General features: G+C 38.4%; 1 protein-coding gene across 3 annotated transcripts in view; it reads left to right on the forward strand.

The window, feature by feature from the left end:
* Positions 1–23,524, forward strand: part of BMX (BMX non-receptor tyrosine kinase) — a 57,798-nt gene extending 34,274 nt beyond the window's left edge. For 2 of the 3 annotated variants that reach the window (XM_054471963.1, XM_054471964.1), the window contains exons 13-19: positions 1,273–1,347; positions 2,059–2,230; positions 8,949–9,165; positions 10,036–10,100; positions 13,821–13,939; positions 16,860–17,017; positions 23,078–23,524. In XM_054471963.1, the coding sequence (XP_054327938.1) occupies positions 1,273–1,347; positions 2,059–2,230; positions 8,949–9,165; positions 10,036–10,100; positions 13,821–13,939; positions 16,860–17,017; positions 23,078–23,152 (881 nt within the window). In that variant the 3' untranslated portion in view covers positions 23,153–23,524. The remainder of the gene's footprint in view (positions 1–1,272; positions 1,348–2,058; positions 2,231–8,948; positions 9,166–10,035; positions 10,101–13,820; positions 13,940–16,859; positions 17,018–23,077) is intronic. The other variant, XM_054471965.1, reaches the window with a different exon arrangement.
* Positions 23,525–23,792: the final 268 nt, after the last annotated feature.

Here is a 23,792-nt window from a genome sequence, read left to right on the forward strand (position 1 = left end):
TCTTTCATCCTCACCAACCCTGGGTGCTATTAGTCTTCTAATTTTTGCCTAATCAACCGGTGGAAATACATCTAGAAATACCCTCTGTTTTCTAGAATAGTGCCACTTAAGAGCAGTGGCTGGGTGAATTTCCAACAGTGAGTAAAAATAAGCCATAAGCTCAGCACTTAATTTGCGCTACTTTATATGACTTGATTGCATGCATGTAGGTGAATTGGCCTCACTTCTGGCTTTCATTTTGGCTCTTACTGTTGTTTTTCCTTTGCCCCAATTTCCTCAATTGTTTATTTTAACCTGTAGTACCTCAGAAGTACCTTTTGTAAAAGGTATTGCACAAAGAGACATCTCTAAGTCAAATGATTCCACTGCAGAGGATGCACAGGAAACTTCACAGGATATCAGAAGGAAATATTAAGATGTTTATTTATATTTGGATTTTTATCTCATTCTCTTACATTTTCTGTTTGTGAGTTTATTTTTATAATTCACACCAAATATATATTTTATAGAAATGTACTAATTTTTACATTTTAATTAATTAATTTAGTTGATTAAAGGTGAAGGATTTTTATCAAGCAGAGAAACAAGAAAAAAAGATAAAAGTGAAGGATTTTAAAAGTTTGGAGACCACTCATATAAAAACCAGACAAATATATAGAAAAAGGAAGGAGGGGAAAAGTACATGTGTGATAGGTCCCTTGACTTGGAGAGCATTCCACATTTAAAGCAAAAAACATATATACATATATTTTTAATGGGTTCTTTCAAGCCACTATTAAATTTTATAATTATTTTAACCCAGTTTTACCATAACTAAATATAAACAATTAAAATGACTTGACCACTTAATGAAGCTTAGTAATAGGTTCAGTTTTTAAAAATTCAGATGGCTTATTATTTTTTACCCTTCTGTATTTTTTGAATTTTTTGTCAAATGTATGTGCTGTGTGTATACATATTTTAAGTATAAGATTGTAAAGAGATAGCAAAAAAGAAGGGGGAGAATTTTAAAAGATTCCATCATGCAATTAATTTCTATGGGATTTTTAAAAATCACATACAGTGTTTTATTCATTTAATTTTCCCTTTGCATTAAGCTAATTAGTCAAGTTAAGCACAATTACAACATGAATGAATTCTCTCTCTGCATTACAACATTCTGAACTCTGCTTTTTCAGCCACTTTGGAGAGAGACTAGTTGTGAACCAATGTTACGTAATGTGATGGGATATGATATAATGATGTGATGATATGATGCTGATTCCATTGCAGGCATGATCACACGGCTCCGCCACCCTGTGTCAACAAAGGCCGACAAGGTCCCTGACTCTGTGTCCCTGGGAAATGGTATGGATACATTCTTGGGCTCTTAAACTCCATTTTCCATCGTTTTTTATTGAAATGTATGGTGAATTTACTGGCAAAAAAAAAAAAAAAAAAGGAGGAAAGACAGGAAGGAGGCCTCTGTTTAGATTGTATCAGGAAGGATTTTCTTTAAAAAAAAAAAAAAATCTGTCCTCTCAACTTAAATCTGTAAGCTTCTAGAATCACCAAGAAGATCATCAATTTGTTTTCTTATCAGACACCATTATTAGCCTCCAGCACCCCATTGTCTGTCCTTTCTTTTTCCTGGATTTTGTGCCCACTGAGCAGAGCCAGTATTCAACCTTGAGTGTTAGGACGACCACATCCACTGCGATCACAGTTCAATTTTTTATTAAAAAAAATCTAACAATGTTTTACCAATCTAAGGACATCGAGTACATTTTGACGCTGAGCCTCTCCAAGATGCCTCTGGTTGGCAAATTGTTTTTACTCTGAGCCTTCTTGTCAAATAACTGTAGCTACTTCAAGAATAGTGTTGCCCTGGTGCCATTATCACATAGCCACAAAACCACATCACTAAGCGGGTTTTTTTTTTAATTTATCAACTTAAAATAAAAAGTCTTGTTTATATTGTCACTGTGAAACTCCCATTGGAGAAGAAATCACTTGGGAAGCTGTTAGCCCCAAAGCTTTCTATGCTCATCCTAAAGAATGTCTGTCTTGCCTTGTTAGGAATCTGGGAACTGAAAAGAGAAGAGATTACCTTGTTGAAGGAGCTGGGAAGTGGCCAGTTTGGAGTGGTCCAGCTGGGCAAGTGGAAGGGGCAGTATGATGTTGCTGTTAAGATGATCAAGGAGGGCTCCATGTCAGAAGATGAATTCTTTCAGGAGGCCCAGACTATGATGTAAGTTTTTCCCAAGGAATGGCTGTTTAGCTCTCATCATGGGAGGGCATTAGCACTAATAGGCCTGCTGTTAACTTTGCAAGGCCTAGAGCAAAAGTCCACATACTGTATCATAGACATAAGTATTTAGAAGTTATAAATTGAACTAACAGACTATTAAATCAAATCAGTCTTATGTTCCTACTTTGACAAATATACCTTCATAACAACCTGAAAGGCCATATTCAAATTGAGAATTCCCAAGACTCTACAAAGAAACCAGCCTCTGGCCTGTGGTCTTCCAAACTCCCCTCTTGCTTCTCCCCTCACACCCAACTCCGTCCTGAACTATAAGGGGCCTCAGTAGTTATGTGCAGACACAGCATTCAGTACACACAAGCTCCCTCTTTGTCTCCTGCAAACAATTATCTAGTGGCTAATGATCTTGGCTAGGGTTAGCGTGCTTTACCCTTAAGTGGACAGACCCCTTAAGGAAGAGTCAGCACAGGTCCTGAAAGAGGCCTCAGGACTACATGGTCGGGTGATTTCAGAGTCCTGGTGCTCTAAGGGTGGCAGAGAAAGAAAGGGACATATAGGGTCGGAGTAGGCATGCCTCCTTGGCCCTGTGGCCTCCTTGCCCTGTGGGGAGGTGCATGGTGGGATGAAGAACAGAGTGGGGCTACCACCCAGAACTAATGCAGTACTGAAAACTAATGCTCTGCCAACAATATCCTTTTCCTTCTTGGTACCTTCAATACAGTCTAATACTCTTCCTAATGTGTCTCAGCTCCCAGCACAACGGCCTTCAATTATTGGCAATACATATGTGTTCTCTTTCCCTCTGTGTCTTCTCTCTCTCTCTCTCTTTCCCCCTCTCTCTCTTTCTCTCTCCCTCTCCCTCTCTCTCCCTCTCTGTCCCTCTCTCTTTCAGTTGTATATAATTCTCCCTCTCTTGTCAACATAGTAAATCAGACTTTGTAGAGTGGCCACCATTCAGGTTTGCTGAGGTCTGGGAGGTTTTAGCACTGAAAGTCCTGTGTCCTAGGAAACCTCTCAGCCCCAGGCAAACCAGGACAGTTGGTCACTCTACTTTTAGAGAATCAAACAGTATGGTATGAAAAATGATGTTATAGTAGTTCTCTGGTCAAAAATAGTTGAAATAAAAAATTCCTAGCCTGCTAGAGATTGAGAGCACTTTTTAAATTTTTACTTAAACAGTTATACTGTACAGTGTGTTTACAGGCATTTCTCTAAACACTTTACAAATATTAACTCACTTAATCCCCATAAGAAACCTGTGAGGGTTGTACCATCGTTATCTTAGATTTACAGGAAACCGAAGCACAGAAATGTTGAATAACTTGTCCAGAGTCAGCAAGCTAGTAAAAGTGGAAAAGCAGAGAAACAAACCCAGGCAGACATTCTAGGGTCCATTTCTTTAGTCATTCTTTTATGAAGACCAAAGGAACTAAGAAAGTCAGAACAATCACTTTTACCATAATTGCAAAATTATATGGAAACAGAGATGCTATGTGAATATAGGCCTTTGGCCCTAGCTGGCTTCATGGGCATATGAGATCTGCACAGTTGCAAGGGCCCCCAGTACCCAGAAGGGCCCTGTGCTTGGTTTAATGCTCTGCTGTTGCCATCTTGAAATAATACTTCGTGATTTTTTAAACAAGGATTCCTGCATTTTCATTTTGCATTGGTGCCTGCAATTATGTAACTGGTTCTGCCTTCAGCGATTGGACTGTCATAAAACTGGGAAGGGGGCCCCTGATATTCTCCTTTTGTAGGACAGGAAAATCTGGTGGAAACTTTCTGCCAGATTTTTCTCATGGTTACAGGCTCATGATGTAACCTCTGTGTCTTGGTATAACTTTAAAACATATTTTTGCCATTACCAAGCTGGTATCCATAAAAAAAAATCACAAGAAGTCATTAAAAAACATCACCTAATCATAAAGAAAGATGTCAAACTGTGCCACAATGGGAAAAAGTCTAATCCCAAATGTAGGGGTCAAGCTGAAGCCTATCATGTGGGGAATATCAGTTAATATGGTGCCCCCACCTTGAGCCGCCTGGGCAGTGACTGAATTTGTTCAAAGAATATTTCTTTATTTGGTGATGGACCTTTGTGCCATCACAAGCCTTCCCTTTGAAGGGAGCAGTGTTGAGTACCATGCAGATCTCCAAAACCGCTAAAAGATAAATACTCCCAAGCTCATCACCTTGAGTGACGTGATAAGCATTGTCCCTATAGTTAAACTAAGAAGGAAGAAAATAACTAAAAATTTAATAAATTCTTATTAAAATATTTAAAACTTCACATGTTAAATTTAGATTTCTTTACACATTTGAACATTACAGAATAATCCTGTAAATTGTTAAAATTAGATTAATCATATAAGAACAAGTTAATGAGCTTGTAAAAACTGAGTGTCCCTTCTCAAAAGAAGACATTTATGCAGACAACAAACGTATGAAAAAAAGCTCATCATCACTTGTCATTAGAGAAACGCAAATCAAAACCACAATGAGAGACCATTTCACACCATTTAGAATGGCAATCATTAAAAAGCCAGGAAACAACAGATGCTGGAGAGGATGTAGAGAAATAGGAATGCTTTTACACTGTTGGTGGGAGTGTAAATTAGTTCAACCACTGTGGAAGACAGTGTGGTGATTCCTCAAGGATCTAGAACCAGAAATATCATTTGACCCAGCAATCCCAGTACTGGGTATATATTCAAAGGATTATAAATCATTCTACTATAAAGACACATGCACACATATGTGTATTGCAGCACTGTTCACAATAGCAAAGACTTGGAACCAACTCAAATGCCCATCAATGTTAGACTGGATAAAGAAAATGTGGCACATATACACCATGGAATACTATGCAGACATAAAAAGAATGAGTTCATGTCCTTTGCAAGGACATGGATGAAGCTGGAAACCATCATTCTCAGCAAACTAACACAGGAACAGAAAACCAAACACAGCATGCTCTCACTCATAAGTGGGAGTTGAACAATGAGAACAGATGGACACAGGGAGGGGAACATCACACACTGGGGCCTGTTGGGGGGTGGGGGGTTAGGGGAAAGATAGCATTAGGAGAAATACCTAATGAAGATGACGGGTTGATGGGTGCAGCAAACCACCATGGCACATGTATATATATGTAACAAACCTGCACGTTCTGTACATGTATCCCAGAACTTAAAGCATAATAAAAAAATAAAAATAAAATTTAAAAATCAACTTCTGCGTGGCAACAAAACAAAATAAAAACCCTATGCAAACTAAAAGACAAATGACAAACTGGGCAAAATTATTTGTAATTCATATTATAGACAAAAGGCTAATCTCCCCAAAAAGGCTAATACCTCCAAACTCATTAACAACTACACTAATGCACTGTTTGTTTGTACAATGGATCACTCAGAGTCAGCTCAGAATCTAAGAGTAAAGTACATGTCAATCCAAAAATGTGTTCAAATTCACTGAAATACAATGTAGAACAGGGAAGACAGAGTAATTGGAGTTGCTAAGTACTTTCAAAAGGCTTTATGCTTAACCGTGAGGACAGTAAAAACAGTAAAGCAGCAGTTCGGGAGCCTGTCTGGAGAAGTAAAGGTGATATGGCAGCACACTGCTAGAGACTCCGCTAGACATTTAGCTTAACCTGTGCATCTCACAAATGGAAAAAAAGATGACATGATAGTATATCTAGAAAACCCCACTGTCTCAGCCCAAAATCTCCTTAAGCTGATAAGCAACTTCAGCAAAGTCTCAGGATACAAAATCAATGTACAGAAATCACAAGCATTCTTATACATCAATAACAGACAAACAGAGAGCCAAATCATGAGTGAACTCCCATTCACAATTGCTTCAAAGAGAATAAAATACCTAGGAATCCAACTTACAAGGGATGTGAAGGACCTCTTCAAGGAGAACTACAAACCACTGCTCAAGGAAATAAAAGAGGATACAAACAAATGGAAGAACATTCCATGCTCATGGGTAGGAAGAATCAATATCATGAAAATGGCCATCCTTCCCAAGGTAATTTACAGATTCAATGCCATCCCCATCAAGTTACCAATGACTTTCTTCACAGAATTGGAAAAAACTACTTTAAAGTTCATATGGAACCAAAAAAGAGCCCGCATCGCCAAGTCAATCCTAAGCCAAAAGAACAAAGCTGGAGGCATCACACTACCTGACTTCAAACTATACTACAAGGCTACAGTAACCAAAACAGCATGGTACTGGTACCAAAACAGAGATATAGATCAATGGAACAGAACAGAGCCCTCAGAAATAATGCCACATATCTACAACTATCTGATCTTTGACAAATCTGACAAAAACAAGAAATGGGGAAAGGATTCCCTATTTAATAAATGGTGCTGGGAAAACTGGCTAGCCATATGTAGAAAGCTGAAACTGGATCCCTTCCTTACACCTTATACAAAAATCAATTCAAGATGGATTAAAGACTTAAATGTTAGACCTAAAACCATAAAAACCCTAGAAGAAAACCTAGGCATTACCATTCAGGACATAGGCATGGGCAAGGACTTCATGTCTAAAACACCAAAAGCAATGGCAACAAAAGCCAAAATTGACACATGGGATCTAATTAAACTCAAGAGCTTCTGCACAGCAAAGGAAACTACCATCAGAGTGAACAGGCAACCTACAAAATGGGAGAAAATTTTCGCAACCTACTCGTCTGACAAAGGGCTAATATCCAGAATCTACAATGAACTCCAACAAATTTACAAGAAAAAAACAAACAACCCCATCAAAAAGTGGGCGAAGGACATGAACAGACACTTCTCAAAAGAAGACATTTATGCAGCCAAAAAACACATGAAAAAATGCTCAACATCACTGGCCATCAGAGAAATGCAAATCAAAACCACAATGAGATACCATCTCACACCAGTTAGAATGGCAATCATTAAAAAGTCAGGAAACAACAGGTGCTGGAGAGGATGTGGAGAAATAGGAACACTTTTACACTGTTGGTGGGACTGTAAACTAGTTGAACCCTTGTGGAAGTCAGTGTGGTGATTCCTCAGGGATCTAGAACTAGAAATTCCATTTGACCCAGCCATCCCATTACTGGGTATATACCCAAAGGACTATAAATCATGCTGCTATAAAGACACATGCACACGTATGTTTATTGCAGCATTATTCACAATAGCAAAGACTTGGAACCAACCCAAATGTCCAACAATGATAGACTGGATTAAGAAAATGTGGCACATATACACCATGGAATACTATGCAGCCATAAAAAATGATGAGTTCGTGTCCTTTGTAGGGACATGGATGAAATTGGAAATCATCATTCTCAGTAAACTATCGCAAGAACAAAAAACCAAACACCGCATATTCTCACTCATAGGTGGGAACTGAACAATGAAAACACATGGACACAGGAAGGGGAACATCAGACTTCAGGGACTGTTGTGGGGTGGGGGGAGGGGGGAGGGATAGCATTGGGAGATATACCTAATGCTAGATGACGAGTTGGTGGGTGCAGCGCACCAGCATGGCACATGTATACATATGTAACTTACCTGCATGTTGCGCACATGTACCATAGAGCCTAAAGTATAATAATAATAATAGTAATAATAATAAAAAATAAAAAATAAAATAAAAAAATAAAAAAATAAAAATAAATAAATAAAAGAAACCAAAAAAAAAAAAGAAAAAAAATGATTTTAGAATATCTAATCTAATCGACTTTAAAATAAAGTTCTTTCTCTATAAAAAAAAAAACAAGATAGGTGAGAAAAGATATCATGAGAAAGGTAATTAAGGTAGAAGAATCACACTTTACAAGAAGGTTTGCTTGATTTCTTTTAAGCTCTAGGCTAGTACAAAATTTAAGGTTGATATTACTTAAATTAATAAGAAATACTAAAGGACTCTTCAATTCGCAAGATTAAACACTTCCATCTGGAATATCTGATTACTAAATAAATAGCCCATAGCTACATTACGCTCCATTTTCTTCTACTTAACTTTATCATTTTAAAAAGGGTGCTGGGAAGAGGTACGGTAAAACCATCTGCCATAATAAAATGAAAATTATCTCACTAAAAAAAAACTGAGTGTCCATACCATCATGACCTACCAGAAGTGCTACATCATATGGTTAGTATTTTATAAATTTATTATTCAAAAATAATGAAAACAATAATGTAAAATAACTTTTTTAAAAAAGAAAAAAAATCAAACCTCATCTGACTTCATTTAGCCTACATCCTTCGTATTCTAATATACTTTTTTAGAATGAAATATTTAGATGTGAAAGTTAAAGAGAAATGATTGTTCTTAGGGTGTGGCTTCCTCTAAATAAGTCATGGACGTTCCCAGGATGCCATGAGACTAAACAGGGTTTCCAGTGCAACAGACCATTGCTACCCTGATTCTCTGTAGGAAAGTTGAATACAGCATTCACAAACTGCTAAATTGCTGCTGAAGTCACCAATGTCTGATATGAGGCAGAAATTTTTTTTTGCCTCCAAAGATAATTGTGCTTGAAATATAAGATCCTAAACTTTTCCCTCTCTTTCTCTGTTCAAGTGAAAGGGGGTGGGGGTGGGAATTAAAACAAACAGAAGTCTGAGAGCAACTCTTTTTCAGTACATGTAGAAAATGGAGTGTGGAGCACTGAACTTTGAAAATCTGTTATTTCCAGGAAACTCAGCCATCCCAAGCTGGTTAAATTCTATGGAGTGTGTTCAAAGGAATACCCCATATACATAGTGACTGAATATATAAGCAATGGCTGCTTGCTGAATTACCTGAGGAGTCACGGAAAAGGACTTGAACCTTCCCAGCTCTTAGAAATGTGCTACGACGTCTGTGAAGGCATGGCCTTCTTGGAGAGCCACCAATTCATACATCGGGACTTGGTAAGCAAAGCCATTGGAATTTCAAAGAAAGGAAAGCAGTCCATGGCTCCCACTTCTGGAGATGGGGTCACTGGTAGGGAAGGCAAGAAGAGCACCATCACTTTTACTTTGCTCACTTGTGACTTGTTTAAGCAAATGACATTTTTACAAAAATCAATGTAAAAATATTTGAAGTATGGAAAGAACAGTGAGAATAAAATAAGCTGTTAAGGTCTACATAGCTGTGTTGTGGTACGAAGGAGAACAGATGTAAAGGAAAGACTTTTGCCAGTTTAGTGTCTCTCAAAACCATTAAACCCAAGTTGACCTTTATTTCAGGAAGGGCTTAGTGCTAAAGCAGCCATTTGATACAATAACTGAAAATGAAAAAAAAAAGAAAATAGAATTTGTGTGTCTTTGGATCAGAATGAGAGTGGGGAGTGCTGTGTTTGGTATTCGCTGGGATTTATCTTTAGAGATTTTCTTGCGCTCAACAGTAGACCTGCATTCACACTAGGCCAGCATGTTCCCTAAGTCACAGGTGCAGCGTTTATGCCTTCAAAGCATCTGTGAATGCACGGTATCTGGTGGTGGAAAGGGAGATTCTAGAAATTTCTCATCTTTCCTTGATAAGCTAAGGTTCTGTGTTTAAAGTGTAATACCTTTTCATGTTGTTTGACAAGGATGGATGCTTGGTTGAAAGTACTCATGGGAGAACATTTTTATTTTGAAAAATTGAAAATTGCAAAGGAAAGAAAAGACAACTTTAGAGCATTTGGGGGTTGTGCTAGTTAATCTTAGATTTTGCTGAGAATTCTACTGAAGAGGAGGAAAATGTCAGGAGATTCTTGGTCACTTTCACTACTTGGTGATTTTGTTTTTCCTTTAAAGGCTGCTCGTAACTGCTTGGTGGACAGAGATCTCTGTGTGAAAGTATCCGACTTTGGAATGACAAGGTAAGCCAATTCCAAAAGGGCAACCAGCGAAAGGGGGATTTCCATTCACATTTGAACACCATCATAATTGAAGGCCTTGTGGGGATATAGAAGGTGCTCTGAATTGGGGGCTTAGAAACCTAAGTCCCTCCCATATTGCCTCTAACTACCTGTGAAACATGTTTCATCTCATTCCTTTACTTATAAGATGGGATTGTTCTTCAGAAATTATCTGAAGTCACTTTTAGTTCTTTCAACAATCTGATACTTTCTAAACTTCTAAATAAATTCCACGAAAGATCCTAAATTTAAATACAATATGTTACAGCCACATTATTGGATTTTTTACTTTCTTTTAAATTTTTTTATTTTTAATTTTTGTGGGTACATAGTAGGTGTACATATTTATGGGGTACATGTGATGTTTTGATACAGGCATGCAATGTGAAATAATCGCATCATGGAGAATGGGGTATCCATCCCCTCAAGCATTTTGGAGTACTACTCAGCCATTAAAAAAGAATGGATAAATATTTATAATTTTTTGACTCAATCAAGGATCTGCTAGCTCTTTTTGTCTGTCATTAAAAAAAAAACCTGATGTTCAAACGGGTAGAGCATTCACACTAGGAAAATTTTTGTTGTCACATAATTAGATTTTCTGCATCACCAAGTAAGGCATAAAACTAGACTCTGAGATTCTCTTGATGGGCATTCTACCAGCACTTAACGATGTGGAACAATTATTTTGATTACGATCATTTTTTTAAAGTCTTCTTTTACCTTAATCCTGTATCCTAATACTATTTAAGCCTCAGAGCAAATTTTCATAGTTTTGCAAAGAAAATGAAGACATACACATTAACCTTTCTATTCAACATTTATTGAGTGCCTACTGAATACCTCAGTCCTGCAGGAGATACTGATATGAATAGGATAGTCCGTGCTCTCAAAATGACCACAGTTTAGTCTAGAGGGTAAGTAGATATCCCTGACATTGAGAAAAAATGTAACTATAAAGTTGTGCTGACTCAGTATGTAATTCTGAAGGTGAATAATGCAGTTTAAAAGAGATCTGAAGAGTTGACCAACGCCAGGTTAATACTTAGCAAACATTGCCCTAAAATGCCATAGGAGGATCTGTTTTTTAAGTGTCTTCTCCAAAATTCAGTGTTAGGGGATGCTTTTTGACCCTGGTGGCAAATACCGTGGAAGCTATGGTAATTCCTCTGGGAGCCCTAAATATTGGCAAGATGACCTTTTAGCTGTGTACTAGCTACCGTCACTCCAACCACCATACACTGAGTCCCCTACACTGACACTCCAAACGTGTAGCTTTCTCAAGAGCAAGAAAAAAAAATCTGCTGACAGGTTCTTAAAGCAGGGAGAAGCTCCCAGGTCAAGGGAACTGATCCCCACCTTTACTCTAAAAGCAAGAATATTGGCTGTTATGCCAGCATCCAGGGAACCTGCTTTCACGTTCTCTGTAGCTTTGGAAAAGGGAGACTTTTCCAAAAAAAGATCCAAAGAAAAAGAGATCTTGCTCTGAGTAAGAGATCCTGGAAGCCATGTACCAGCCCTGTTGGTTATGAAGCTCTGTGGCCACATCAATTAGGTGCCTGTGACTTCATTTGCTCCTACTAGCCTGAAGGAAGGTTTAAGCCACGAGCATCCCCAAACCAGGAGTGCCAGGGTAGTGTCTGGGTATCTGGTAGTGTCTGGGGAGCTGAGGGGTTCTGGGGAGAAAAGTATGGAATGTACTGTATGTAATCCTATGAAAGTGTAGTTTATTAATATTATTGTTAATATTTAGAAGAATGATCTTCCCAGCCAGCTATTTTAAATTACAGTGAGATCTCTAAAACATTTGGTATGTAAATTATATCCAAAATTCCAATTGCCATAACTCCTGTTGTTCTATTTTCTCTAATTAAGAGTCATTATGTGTTTGTTTTTGTTGTGGTTTTTGTGGGCAAATATATGATGTTCTCTTTTATTAATACTATAAATAATATGTACATATTATAAGAAAAATAGCAGTAGTGTATAAAGTAAAAAGTAGAATTGTTAGCAGCAGTGAATCCGTAAAGGTCTGCAGCAACTCAATTCTTGCCTCCTCAAAGGAAAGGATTCATCTGAGGGGCATAAGGCAGAGAGAGAGACTGAGGCAAGTTTTTGAGCAGGAGTGAGAGTTTATTAAAAAGTTTTAGAGCAGGAAGGAAAGGAAGTAAAGTACACTTGGAAGAGGGCCAAGAGGGCAACTTGAGAGATCCAACTGCCCTACTTGGCCCTTGACTTAGGGTTTCATACATTGGCATAATTCCAAAGTTTGCATCTTTTCTCCCCTGATTCTTCCCTTGGGGTGGGCTGTCTGCATGAGCAGTAGCCTGCCAGCACTTGGGAGGGGCCGCACGCACAGTGTGTTCACTTAGGTTGTGCGCATGCTCATTTGAGGCATTTTTCTTTTACCAGTCGAGTATTCTTAGAGGAAGGTCATATACCAGTTAAACGCCATCATTTTGCCTCTTATTGCGCATGTTTGACCCCAGTTGCCCAACTCCAGAGATCATATCAGGAAGCTGTTGATCATCAGCTTCAAGTATTTTGTATCTATTGGGACACTGCCGTTCCCTGGCACCAGGTGCGACCAATTATTATTTTAGAGAGACGGTTAACAACTGCCTGACTATTACCTGACGGTCACCTAATATTCCTGGGTTGGGGGTGGGGGACCTCTCCTGCCCTGCTCATGTCTGCCTAGCTACCTACTCTGACAGAATCTGTCCCTCATTTTCAGTGCTAGGAGTAACCACTGCTCAGATGTTTGGTGGGTATCCTTTCAGACCTCATTCTTAAGTGTATCCAATCATATACACAAATATGCACATTTACTACTTGTTCCCACACAGAAAAAAATGGAATCACATTATACACACTTTCTTTTGCACATAACCATATACCATGAGCACCTTTTTATTTTGGTGAAGAGTTATCTCATTTTTTAATGGCTACATGCTATTCTATTGTATTAGTGTGCCATAATATATTTAATTACTCCTCAACATTGGGAACATTGAAGTTGCTTTCATTTTATCATTATTACAAACAAAGAGTTTAGTGAACATTCTTCAACATGTATTTTGGTTTTGATATCTCCATAGGATATTTTTGTTCATCATTATTCATAACAGCAGAAGATTAGAAGCAATTTACCTGGTTAAACAAATTATGTTTAATTCCTTCCATAAGAAGAAATAATAAGAGGGAATGGTATTCAGCCATTAAACATGATGCTGCAGTAGAAATGTAACCATATGGGGAAATGCTCATGATATACCATTAAAGGAAAAATAAAAGCAAATCTCAATATAACAGAAACCCTATTTTGTTCAACTTATATATGTGGGAAATAAGATCAGAAAGTACAAACAAAAATGTATTTTGAGTGACAGAATTACAGGTTATCTTTAGGGTGGGTTTCTGAGTGATTTTATTTTTACTTTTTTGTGTTTTTCTATATTTACCAAACATTTTACATTGAGGTTTTGCTATATTCAGTTAGATATTATTTTTTAAATGCTTACAAACCATAAGCAGCCTCCAGCTAAGCCCACACATTGAAAGGAAGCAAAAGTTCCAGAAAACTGAGGCAATCGACTGAGACTCTGGGTGGCTTCCGTGTCCTTCATCAGCCTGTACCACCACGGCTTAAGGTCTGTGTTGATGTGTTTTCCCTGGCAGGTATGTTCTTGATGACCAGTATGTCAGTTCAGTCGGAACAAAGTTTCCAGTCAAGTGGTCAGCTCCAGAGGTGTTTCATTACTTCAAATACAGCAGCAAGTCAGATGTATGGGCATTTGGTAAGGATGTGGCCACATACGACCTGGCCCTGTTTCATAAGCTTACTTCCACAACAGGAAACCACAAGAGTAGCAACGTCCATTTTAAAAGGGCCCTTGAACACTTACAAAGTTACACATATAGCCTAAGAGAAGAAAGCTGTTGAAGAAGGTGATTTATTTTCTTGGGTTTGGTACTAGGATGTCTTCTACACATTTTGTAATTTACATCCTGCTAGCACTTTCTCATAAAATCAAAAGGGATAAATCTACTCAGAGGTTGAGGTGGAAGGATTGTTTGAGCCCAGAAGTTCAAGTCCAGCCGGGGCAACACAGTTAAGACCCTGTCTTTAGAAACATCAAAGGGGATGAAAGTTTTTCCAGTGAAGATTTCAAATAGTTTTTTAAAAGGAGTCATTGAAAGCTAAATCTGAGTTTTTGCTAAGCCCCAAACGTTGAAAAGACATCAATTTTCTGCATGAAAATAATGGGATAGCCATTCCCTTCTGCACTGACCAATTCTTAGTGTAAACACCACACATGACTTGGTACTTTCTTTGACTCGTGCCTAGTTTCAAGTAGTCTCCTCTCTGTTAAAATTTATATTTTAGATTGGGATTGGCAAACCACAGCCCAGGACCAGGTCAGTTGGTTTTTGTAAATAAAGTTTTATTGGAACACAGTCATGCCTATTCATTTATGTATTGTCTATGGCTCATTTTGTGCTACAACAGCAGAGTAGAGTAGTTGCCACAGATACTGCATGTCCCAAAAAGTCTAAAATGCTATGTGGCCCTTTATAGGATAAGTTCTCTGACTCTTATTTTACTAAAATATCTATATTAAAATTTAGTAAAGGTCATTAGAAAAGGGAAACAATTCTTAAATTGTGACTACATTTTCTGATATTTTTTCTATGTTGTGAGAATATCAAGGCTATTTTCAATCACTGTCGGATGGACCCAGGATAAGTAATCCAAATGTGACTGAGACCTATTTCATGCCTTAGTTCATAAGTGTAATTTGATTTACTGCTTGTCACCTACAAGATTGCCTTTGAAAAGGGGAAAATTTAGTTATTTATTTCTCTATGTGACACAATTTTTAAAACTAACTATTCCCTTTGTAAAAGTGGCATTGTTCATTGTTAAAAAAAAAAAAAAGATAATCAAATACACACAGAAAAAGAAAAAAAATCACAAAGATAGCATTTTGGTGAATGCTTCATGCCATGTTGTACTGATTAACTTTTGTACCGTGTTGTCAAAATTAATTTTGAGGCTGAGTGCAGTGGCTCATGCGTGTAATCCCAGCACTTCGAGAGGCCGAGGCAGGCAGATCACTTGAGGCCAGGAGTTCAAGACCAGCCCAGCCAACATGGCAAAAACTCGTCTCTACTAAAAACACAAAAATTAGCCGGGCATGGTGGTGCACGCCTGTAACCCCAGCTACTCGAGAGGCTGAGGCACGAGAATCGCTTAAACCTGGGAGGCAGAGTTTACAGTGAGCTGAGATTGTGCCACTGCACTCCAGCCTTGGCGACACAGCAAGAGGCTGTCTCAAAAAAAAATTAGTTTTGATAATCATGCATCAATTATAAATGATAGCAAAAAATCAATGCCCTAATTTAATAATTACAGCTTGTTTTTGACCAAAAAATAGTATTACCCAGCTTGATTATTTACTGTATGCCATAGAAGTTGGCCCCAGATAATTTCCGGCTGTTTATAAACACTAAATTCATTCTTAAACAATATATCCCAGTGAGGATACCCAAAATGAATCAGGGCCTCTGATAGCAATTCCCAAAAAAGAACCCCACAGATATTTTGAAATAAGTGTGTAGCCTTCCAAAGAGAAAGTTATGAGGAAACTGCATTATTTTGGATGGTTGTTTTAGACTGTATGATTTAAAAGAAAAAAGCAGCCATAAAATTTATAAGGTTGCTTTATTATAAATATTTGAAACTGGCTGACTGTTGAAATTTTCTGACCTTGGCCAGCACAGCACAATTGCCACCATTTAGAGAGCACTTGAAACATCTCAGTGCTCTTTTAAGTGCTTTACGTGTTTTATCCTATTTAATCCTCACAGCAAGTCCATGAGGTGCAAATACCCCATTTTATAGATGGAGAACCTGTGGCTGAGAGAGGTTGAGAAACTTATCCCACCTGTAAGTGACAGAAGTCAACTTCAAAGGCCATGTCTAACTGATCCCAAATGCCACCCTGCTGACCACCATGACCAGAACTGAGATTTCTTAACCTGGGGACTGCAATTTCCTGGATGAGTTTTGGGGGACTGTGAACATCCTGAAACTGAACACAAAAATGCTGTGTATTCACTTTCCCAAAAGCGGCCAGTGGCTTTCATCAGATTCCCAAAAGGGCGCCTGACCCATATGAGATTAGGAACCACTGCAGCAATAGAAAGGAGAATGTTGTCAATGATTTTATCTTGAAATTTCCACTGAAGTGTAATCTGATTGTGCAATGAAATTGTTGCACGCAGCTGCCAAAGCCAAGAGACAGAAAGGGTGAGGACATCAACCACTCATTCATAAGGGTTGGGGCAGGGGTTCACTACACAGGTAGTTGTCACTGTGAGGCTGACAATTCACACTTCACAGGACTAGCTCAAGAATTATGTCTTGGCCCCAAGCGGTTCCTCTGCGGCTGCGCTTGCCATTCACCCATTTTCCAGCAAGCACAGAGGTACAGGCATCAGGGAACATGAGGAAGAAACCCCAGGCTCCAGAAGCAATGGCACAGGCTCACCTTCCAAGCTCTGCTCATTTCGCTGGGACTCATTTCCTAGGGATCCCTCGCTCTGACCCATAGCCTTCCTGACCTGTTGTGTGAAACTCACTCCACAAACCCTGTACTTTCTGATAACAGCTCTCTTCCTTTTTTATCTGGGCCACCTCTTGGTGTGGTGCAGGGATCCTGATGTGGGAGGTGTTCAGCCTGGGGAAGCAGCCCTATGACTTGTATGACAACTCCCAGGTGGTTCTGAAGGTCTCCCAGGGCCACAGGCTTTACCGGCCCCACCTGGCATCGGACACCATCTACCAGATCATGTACAGCTGCTGGCACGAGGCAAGTGTATTCTCTGTGTGGGCTGGAAGGGGTCTCAGGCACATCCGGGGTGATTACTGCCTCACCACTGGGACAAAGCTTTTTTGAGGGAAAGCACCTGGTACAGAGCAGGAGAAAATGGCCCTCAGCCCCTGCCCTAAAATGTTTGTAATCTAAAACATGCGGGTGCCAAACAATTTACTGAACAACTTACATACAGCAGTGTTCTAAGAACACTATAAATATTAACTTACTTATGCATCGGGAAACAGACTGAGGTAAGTACTATCATTGCTAAAACTAACAGAAGAGTAAACAAAGACTCAGAAAGGTTAAGTGACTTGCCCAAGGTCACATAGCTAGTAAGAGGTAGACTAGCTAGTGCCAGGGTCCCTGTTCTTAACTGCAACACTATGGAGCTCCTCAAGTAGAAAATGGTAGCAGAAAACATCTAACCACACGTAGAGAACACATAATGGACACTATCCCGTCTTCTCTCCCCCGCCTCCCAAACACTGAATAAAAGCATTCCATGCAGGTAGAAGATAAGGGTATCTTATGGGGAAGACATGGAGCTGAAGTTTCAGGGGATTAGTTTGCAAAGCATCCATTAAGTTCACAGAACTAATGGAGGTTTTTAAGGAAGTATGAGGCTCCATTTGTGCCCTCACTGAACTCAAAGTCTTTAACACACACACACACACACACACACACACACACACACAACAATGGGACTGAAAACACCAAGCAGTTTATAATTATGTGCCCAAATTAGAAAGACAAGACAAGGTTTTTGCCATAACTTTCAATGGCAAAAAACGTGATTACTTTTGCACCAACCTAATACAAGAAGCGCTCAGAGGAAAGAGAAACCAGCTTCCTGAGAGAAAGCAGCTTCTTGAATGCATTGGTACCTGAGCTGAAGCAGGAAATCTCTACAAAATTTCCTAAGTATGTGAGTGGAGACATTGTAAAAGGGTGTCCAGGTGAGAACAGCACAAGCAAAGGTGTGGAGGCAGGAACGAGCATGGCACGCTAGGCTGGTGCTATTGTTGGAAGGGCTGGAGATAAGTTTGGAAGAGTAGGTCTGGTTCAGGTTCTACAAGGTGAATAACAAGGAGACAAGTGAGAGTTTTGGTTTTTATAGGCGATGAGGAGCCACTGAAGACTTTTGAGCAGTAACATGATAAAAGGAGGCTTTTGAGAACATTATTCTAAGAGCCCATGTTCATAATCATTATATGGTACTTCCTCAATGACAAAGGGCTTAATGCTGCATTCATTCATTCACTAGTAAAAGGCAAATTGGTGTAATGGTTAAGCCTGTGGGTTCTGGCATCAGAATACCTGGGTTGAATCCTGTCGTGATCACTTACTAGTTATACGACCTTGTACAAACCTCCTATTATTATCTCTGTGCTTCACTGTAATGCAATACTTACCTCATAGAATTTTTGGGTGGATTGAATGAATTAACATTATAAAGTCCTTAGGACAGTGCCTGGTACACAGTGCTGTTTGTTATTAATATTGTGTGTGTGTGTGTGTGTGTGTGTGTATATATATATATATATTTATTTATTTACAAAGCACCTATGCACCAGGCAGTACGCTTGGTGCTAAGAATAAATTGACGCACACAACTTAAATAGTTTCTAAACTCTTGTACCAGAGCCTAGAGGCCCACTTTGGAAGAGTTTCTGATTGCATAACATAACAATATTTTTCGTTTAGCCTTAAATTATCGCCTGGAATATGAGCACTCTGTAATTTCCCACCCTATGGCATTTGGAACAGTATATAAGGTTTCCCCACCTTTTTCTACCCCAAATGTTGACTATGGGAACTATGGATATGGACAGGGATATGCAGACTACAGTGGCCAACAGAGCACTTATGGCAAGGCATCTCGAGGGGGTGGCAATCACCAAAACAATTACCAGCCATACTAAAGGAGAACATTGGAGAAAACAGGATGAGATGTTAAAGTAACCCATCTTGCAGGACGACATTGAAGATTGGTCTTCTGTTGATCTAAGATGATTATGTTGTAAAAGACTTTCTAGTGTACAAGACACAGTTGTGTCCAACTGTATATAGCTGCCAATTAGTTTTCTTTGTTTTTACTTTGTCCTTTGCTATCTGTGTTATGACTCATTTTATTTGTATGATTTCATGTTAAACTTCAAATAAATGCTTCCTTATGTGATTGCTTTTCTGTATCAGGTACTACATAGCTCTGTAAAAATGTAATTTAAAATAAGCAATAATTAAGGCACAGTTGATTTTGTAGAGAGTATTGGTCCATAAGGAGAAACTGTGGTCCTTTATAAATAGCCAGCCAGGGTCACCCTCTTCCCCAATTTGTAGATGTATTCTATGCTCTTCAGGTTTCATCTTCTGCCTGTTAACTGAGGTTTCTACCACACTTTTGAATAATGTTCTTTCCCCTCTGGTTATCTGAAGACTGTCCTGAGAGGAAGACATAAGTGTTGTGATTAGTAGAAACTTTCTAGTAGACCACGTTTCTTCTGGATTGTAATAAAATTGTTAGTAGCTCCTTTTGCTTTGTTCCTGTCTCTAGAAAGCCATCTTTGAATTGTTACTTTGGCTTTAATCAGTGGTCACCTAGAAAAAGCTTTGTAATCATAACACCATGACTTTAATTCTTGATAAAAATTCAGATGCACACAGGAAGGAGCACTGTAAAACTCCATAGTAGGAGCCGTGGTTTAAGAGCATTGAAAGTAGTTATAACTCAAGGATTTTGGCAGAAAGGTATGAGTTTGGTCAAAAGTTAGATTAAAATTTGCAATAGTGGCAAAATAAGATTTAGTTGTATTTTGTTTTCTCACAGCCACCATAAGACTGAACAAAATATTTTCTGTTTGGGCATTCTGAGGAAGCTGTATTACAGTTAACTGTTAATGCTGTGTGAGTTTAGAAAAAGTCTTGATAGTAAATCTAATTTTTAACACAGTTAGTGCATGAACTGAGTAGTTAAACATTTCCGTATTCAGACAGGAATAGTGGAAAAGGTATCTTAGGTGCGTTACTCAATCCAAATGTGACTGAATCATTACAGTGGACCCTCATGGTGCATTGAAAAGAAATCGTTTTATATCCAGGTTTCAGAGGACCTGGATAAATAAAAGCTTTGGATTTTGCATTCAGTGTAGTTAGTTGGATTTGGGGACCTTTGCCTCAATGTTGGCTACTGGGATTGGCATACGTGTTCACAGGCAGAGTAGTTGATCTCACACAACGGGTGCCCTCACAAAACTGGTGTAAGTTTCTTATGCTGATGAGCCCCCGCTTTTTTTTAATTTGGTGCCTACAACTTTGTTACAATGATTGTACTTGCTGAGCTATCAAGTTACAATGCTTTTGGCCTTTTTTGCTGCTGTTTCGCTATTTGTCCTTACACCTAGGCCAAGTACCAATGTTAGCTGTTGGAAGGGATTCTGTTTATTCATTCAACATGCAACCATCCAACTTTAGGGAATGGAAGGAAGTTCATTTTTAAGTTGTGTTGTCAGTAGGTGCAGTGTCTAGGGTAGCGAATCCTGTAAGTTCAAATTTATGATTAGGTGACAAATTGACATTGAGATTGTCCTTTTCCCTGATTAAAAAAATGAATAAAGGCTTTTTAAACAAACAAACAAACAAAAATGTTGTGTCTAAGATTATCAGGCAGCACTAGAGGGTCAGACTGGGTCTGGGTAGAGTTGGTCACAACCAGGCTGACTTACTGCTGTCACCTGTCAGATGAAGAAGAGCAGACAAGGGTTTTTCAGTTGAAGCCCAGAACCTCCCTGGCCCTCCCTACTCTAGCTCCTGGGAATATGACTGCACCGTAGGATGGACAGGGGCCCTGAGTTGGGAGGAACTGCCTTCTTCTCACGGTTGGTTCATAAAAGTGTGTGAATTGTGGCAGAATCTGTGAAGAGGGGTTTGCATTGAGACAACAATATCCAGTTAAAACATTGCACCTAATGAGCAGAGCTTATAGATTTGGGTTTTCCCTCCTTTTTTAGATTTTATTTTGTGACTTTCCCAATTCATAAAGAGATTGAAAGAACATTCACAATTTTCATTAGATTTTGATTCATCCTTCTGGTATTTCTGTATGCAAAAACAAGCATATGTACAGATGTGTGTTTTCTTGCTTCCCTTTCTCTCTTACAAAGAAAAAGTAGCATATGAACTTCTCCTCTCCATAGGCGTTGCCTCACTAGCAATGTAAGAGGGTACCTATTTTCTTACAACCTCACCAATGGAGTGCATTGTCAAGCTTTTGAAGAATTCTTGCCAATCTGATAAGTGAAAGCTTGATGGCATCTTAGTGCAGCTTTAATATATATATCTTTAATTATGAGGTTGAGGCTCTTTTCATGTTTTTAAGGGTCATTTTGTATCTTTCTGAACTATCTGTCATGTCTTTTTTCTTTTTTCTATCAGGTTTTAAAGATCTCTTTACAAATTAGGTAGAGTAATACTTTAAGTTATCAGCTTTATTTGATTGAGGGTGGGTGGGTTTTTTTTTCTTTTTTTGACCATGCAGAAGTTTTTCTTAATATAGCTGAATATATCAATATTTGTTTTCATCGCTTCTGGAAATTGTCATAGATAGGCTTTCTCATGCCCAAATTATAATGACTTTTGCCCGGATTTTCCTCTAGTACTTTTATGATTGCATTATTTTCCATTTATGTTTCTGATATAGTTTGTGTTTGTTATGGTATATGGTATTAAATATGGCTCCAAATATATAATTTTATGTGACTATTCTGTTGCTGGCAGCCCTGTTTATTAAAAGACCATCTTATCATCAGGAATGAGATACCACCTTAATGGTGGTGAAATGCCACCCTAATATTATACTAAATTTCCATATGTACTTGAATCTATTTGGAGGCTTCCTCTTCTGTTCTTTGGTCTCTTTGTTCATGTGCTAGCACCACACTGCTCTGATTCTGTAGCGACTTTATGATATGTTTGAATACTAGGTAGGCTAGCACCCCTCATTGCTCACCTTACTGTATAATTTCTTAGCCATTTTTACATATTTTTAATTCTATAAGCCAAAGAATCAATTTGTTTAGCTTGAAACAAACTCATTCATATTTTTGAGGAGATTGTATTTAGTTTGTATTTTAAGTTGGGAAATTTGACATCTTTATGATACTGACTTGTCCCAGTCTAGAACGAGAATGAGGGAAGCTTTTTTTTTTTTTTTTTTTTAAGACAGAGTCTTGCTCTATCACTCAGGCTGGAATGCAGTGGTATGATCTAGGCCTACTGCAACTTCCAGGCTTAAGTGATTTTCATGTCCCAGCCTCCCGAGTAGCTTGGACTACAGTTGTGCACAACCACAGCTGGCTAATTTTTGTATTTTTAGTAGAGACAGGGTTTTGCCATGTTGTTCAGGATGGTCTCGAACTCCTGCCCTCAAGTGATCCACCCACCTCAGCCTCCCAGAGTGCTGGGATTACAGGCGTGAGCCACTGCGCCTGGCCAGGGATGCTTTTTTATATAGTCAAGTCTACATTTGCATTTTTCAGCAGCGTTTTAAAGTCGTCCCCGTTTTAGAGGGGGAGACTTTTTTTAGTGTTTTATTTTGGTGGCGTTGCTATTATAAATGGGGTTTTCTCTTCCATGATAACTTCTAAGTGGTTACCGTAGGTATATGTGAAGGCTATTGATTTTGTATGTTAATTTTATATCCTGCTCTCCTAGTGAATTCCTTTATTCTTTAAGACTCTTCTAACATTGATACTCTCAGATTTTCCAGGTATACACTAAAATGCTTGCAAATAAAGAGACTTTTTCTTTTCCAATTATTGGGGCTCTAATTGTTCTTGCCTTCCAATTGCATTGGTTAACACCTTCAACATAATGTTAAGAGTGGTTATTATAGTGAGTGTCCTTGCCTTATTTCTGACCTCAATTGAAATGTCTGCTGTGTTTCCACATTTTAAAAGTTGCTAGCTTTAGGACTTAGATGTAAATATTTTATATATTTTATCATTGATCATAACTTTCATCATCTAAAACATTGGGTTTCTTGTTTTTGTTTAGCTTCCAGAAAAGCGTCCCACATTTCAGCAACTCCTGTCTTCCATTGAACCACTTCGCGAAAAAGACAAGCATTGAAGAAGAAATTAGGAGTGCTGATAAGAATGAATATAGATGCTGGCCAGCATTTTCATTCATTTTAAGGAAAGTAGCAAGGCATAATGTAATTTAGCTAGTTTTTAATAGTGTTCTCTATATTGTCTATTATTTAGAAATGAACAAGGCAGGAAACAAAAGATTTCCTTGAAATTTAGATCAAATTAGTAATTTTGTTTATGCTGCTCCTGATATAACACTTTCCAGCCTATAGCAGAAGCACATTTTCAGACTGCAATACAGAGACTGTATTCATGTGTAAAGACTGAGCAGAACTGAAAAATTACTTATTGGATATTCATTCTTTTCTTTATATTGTCATTGTCACAACAATTAAATATACTACCAAGTACAGAAATGTGGACATTTGTCTTAATATTTCAATGTTTTCAAACTTCAGTAGGCATGATAATCAAATGCAGAGTTTATGAAAAGATTCCTAGAAACTACCTCCATAAAACCTAGCGGAGGAGGTCTGAGTGCAGCCTGTGAATTTGTATTTTTAGCAAACTCCCAAATGTTACTGAAGCAGTTGTTCTGAACTGCCCTAGGGGACCTCATTATATGGTGGGGTATCATCAGGTGGTCAGTTACCCAATCCAAATGGCACAATTCTCGTCTA

Source organism: Pongo pygmaeus, chromosome X (assembly GCF_028885625.2).
Source record: "Pongo pygmaeus isolate AG05252 chromosome X, NHGRI_mPonPyg2-v2.0_pri, whole genome shotgun sequence".
Classification (NCBI taxonomy): domain Eukaryota; kingdom Metazoa; phylum Chordata; class Mammalia; order Primates; family Hominidae; genus Pongo; species Pongo pygmaeus.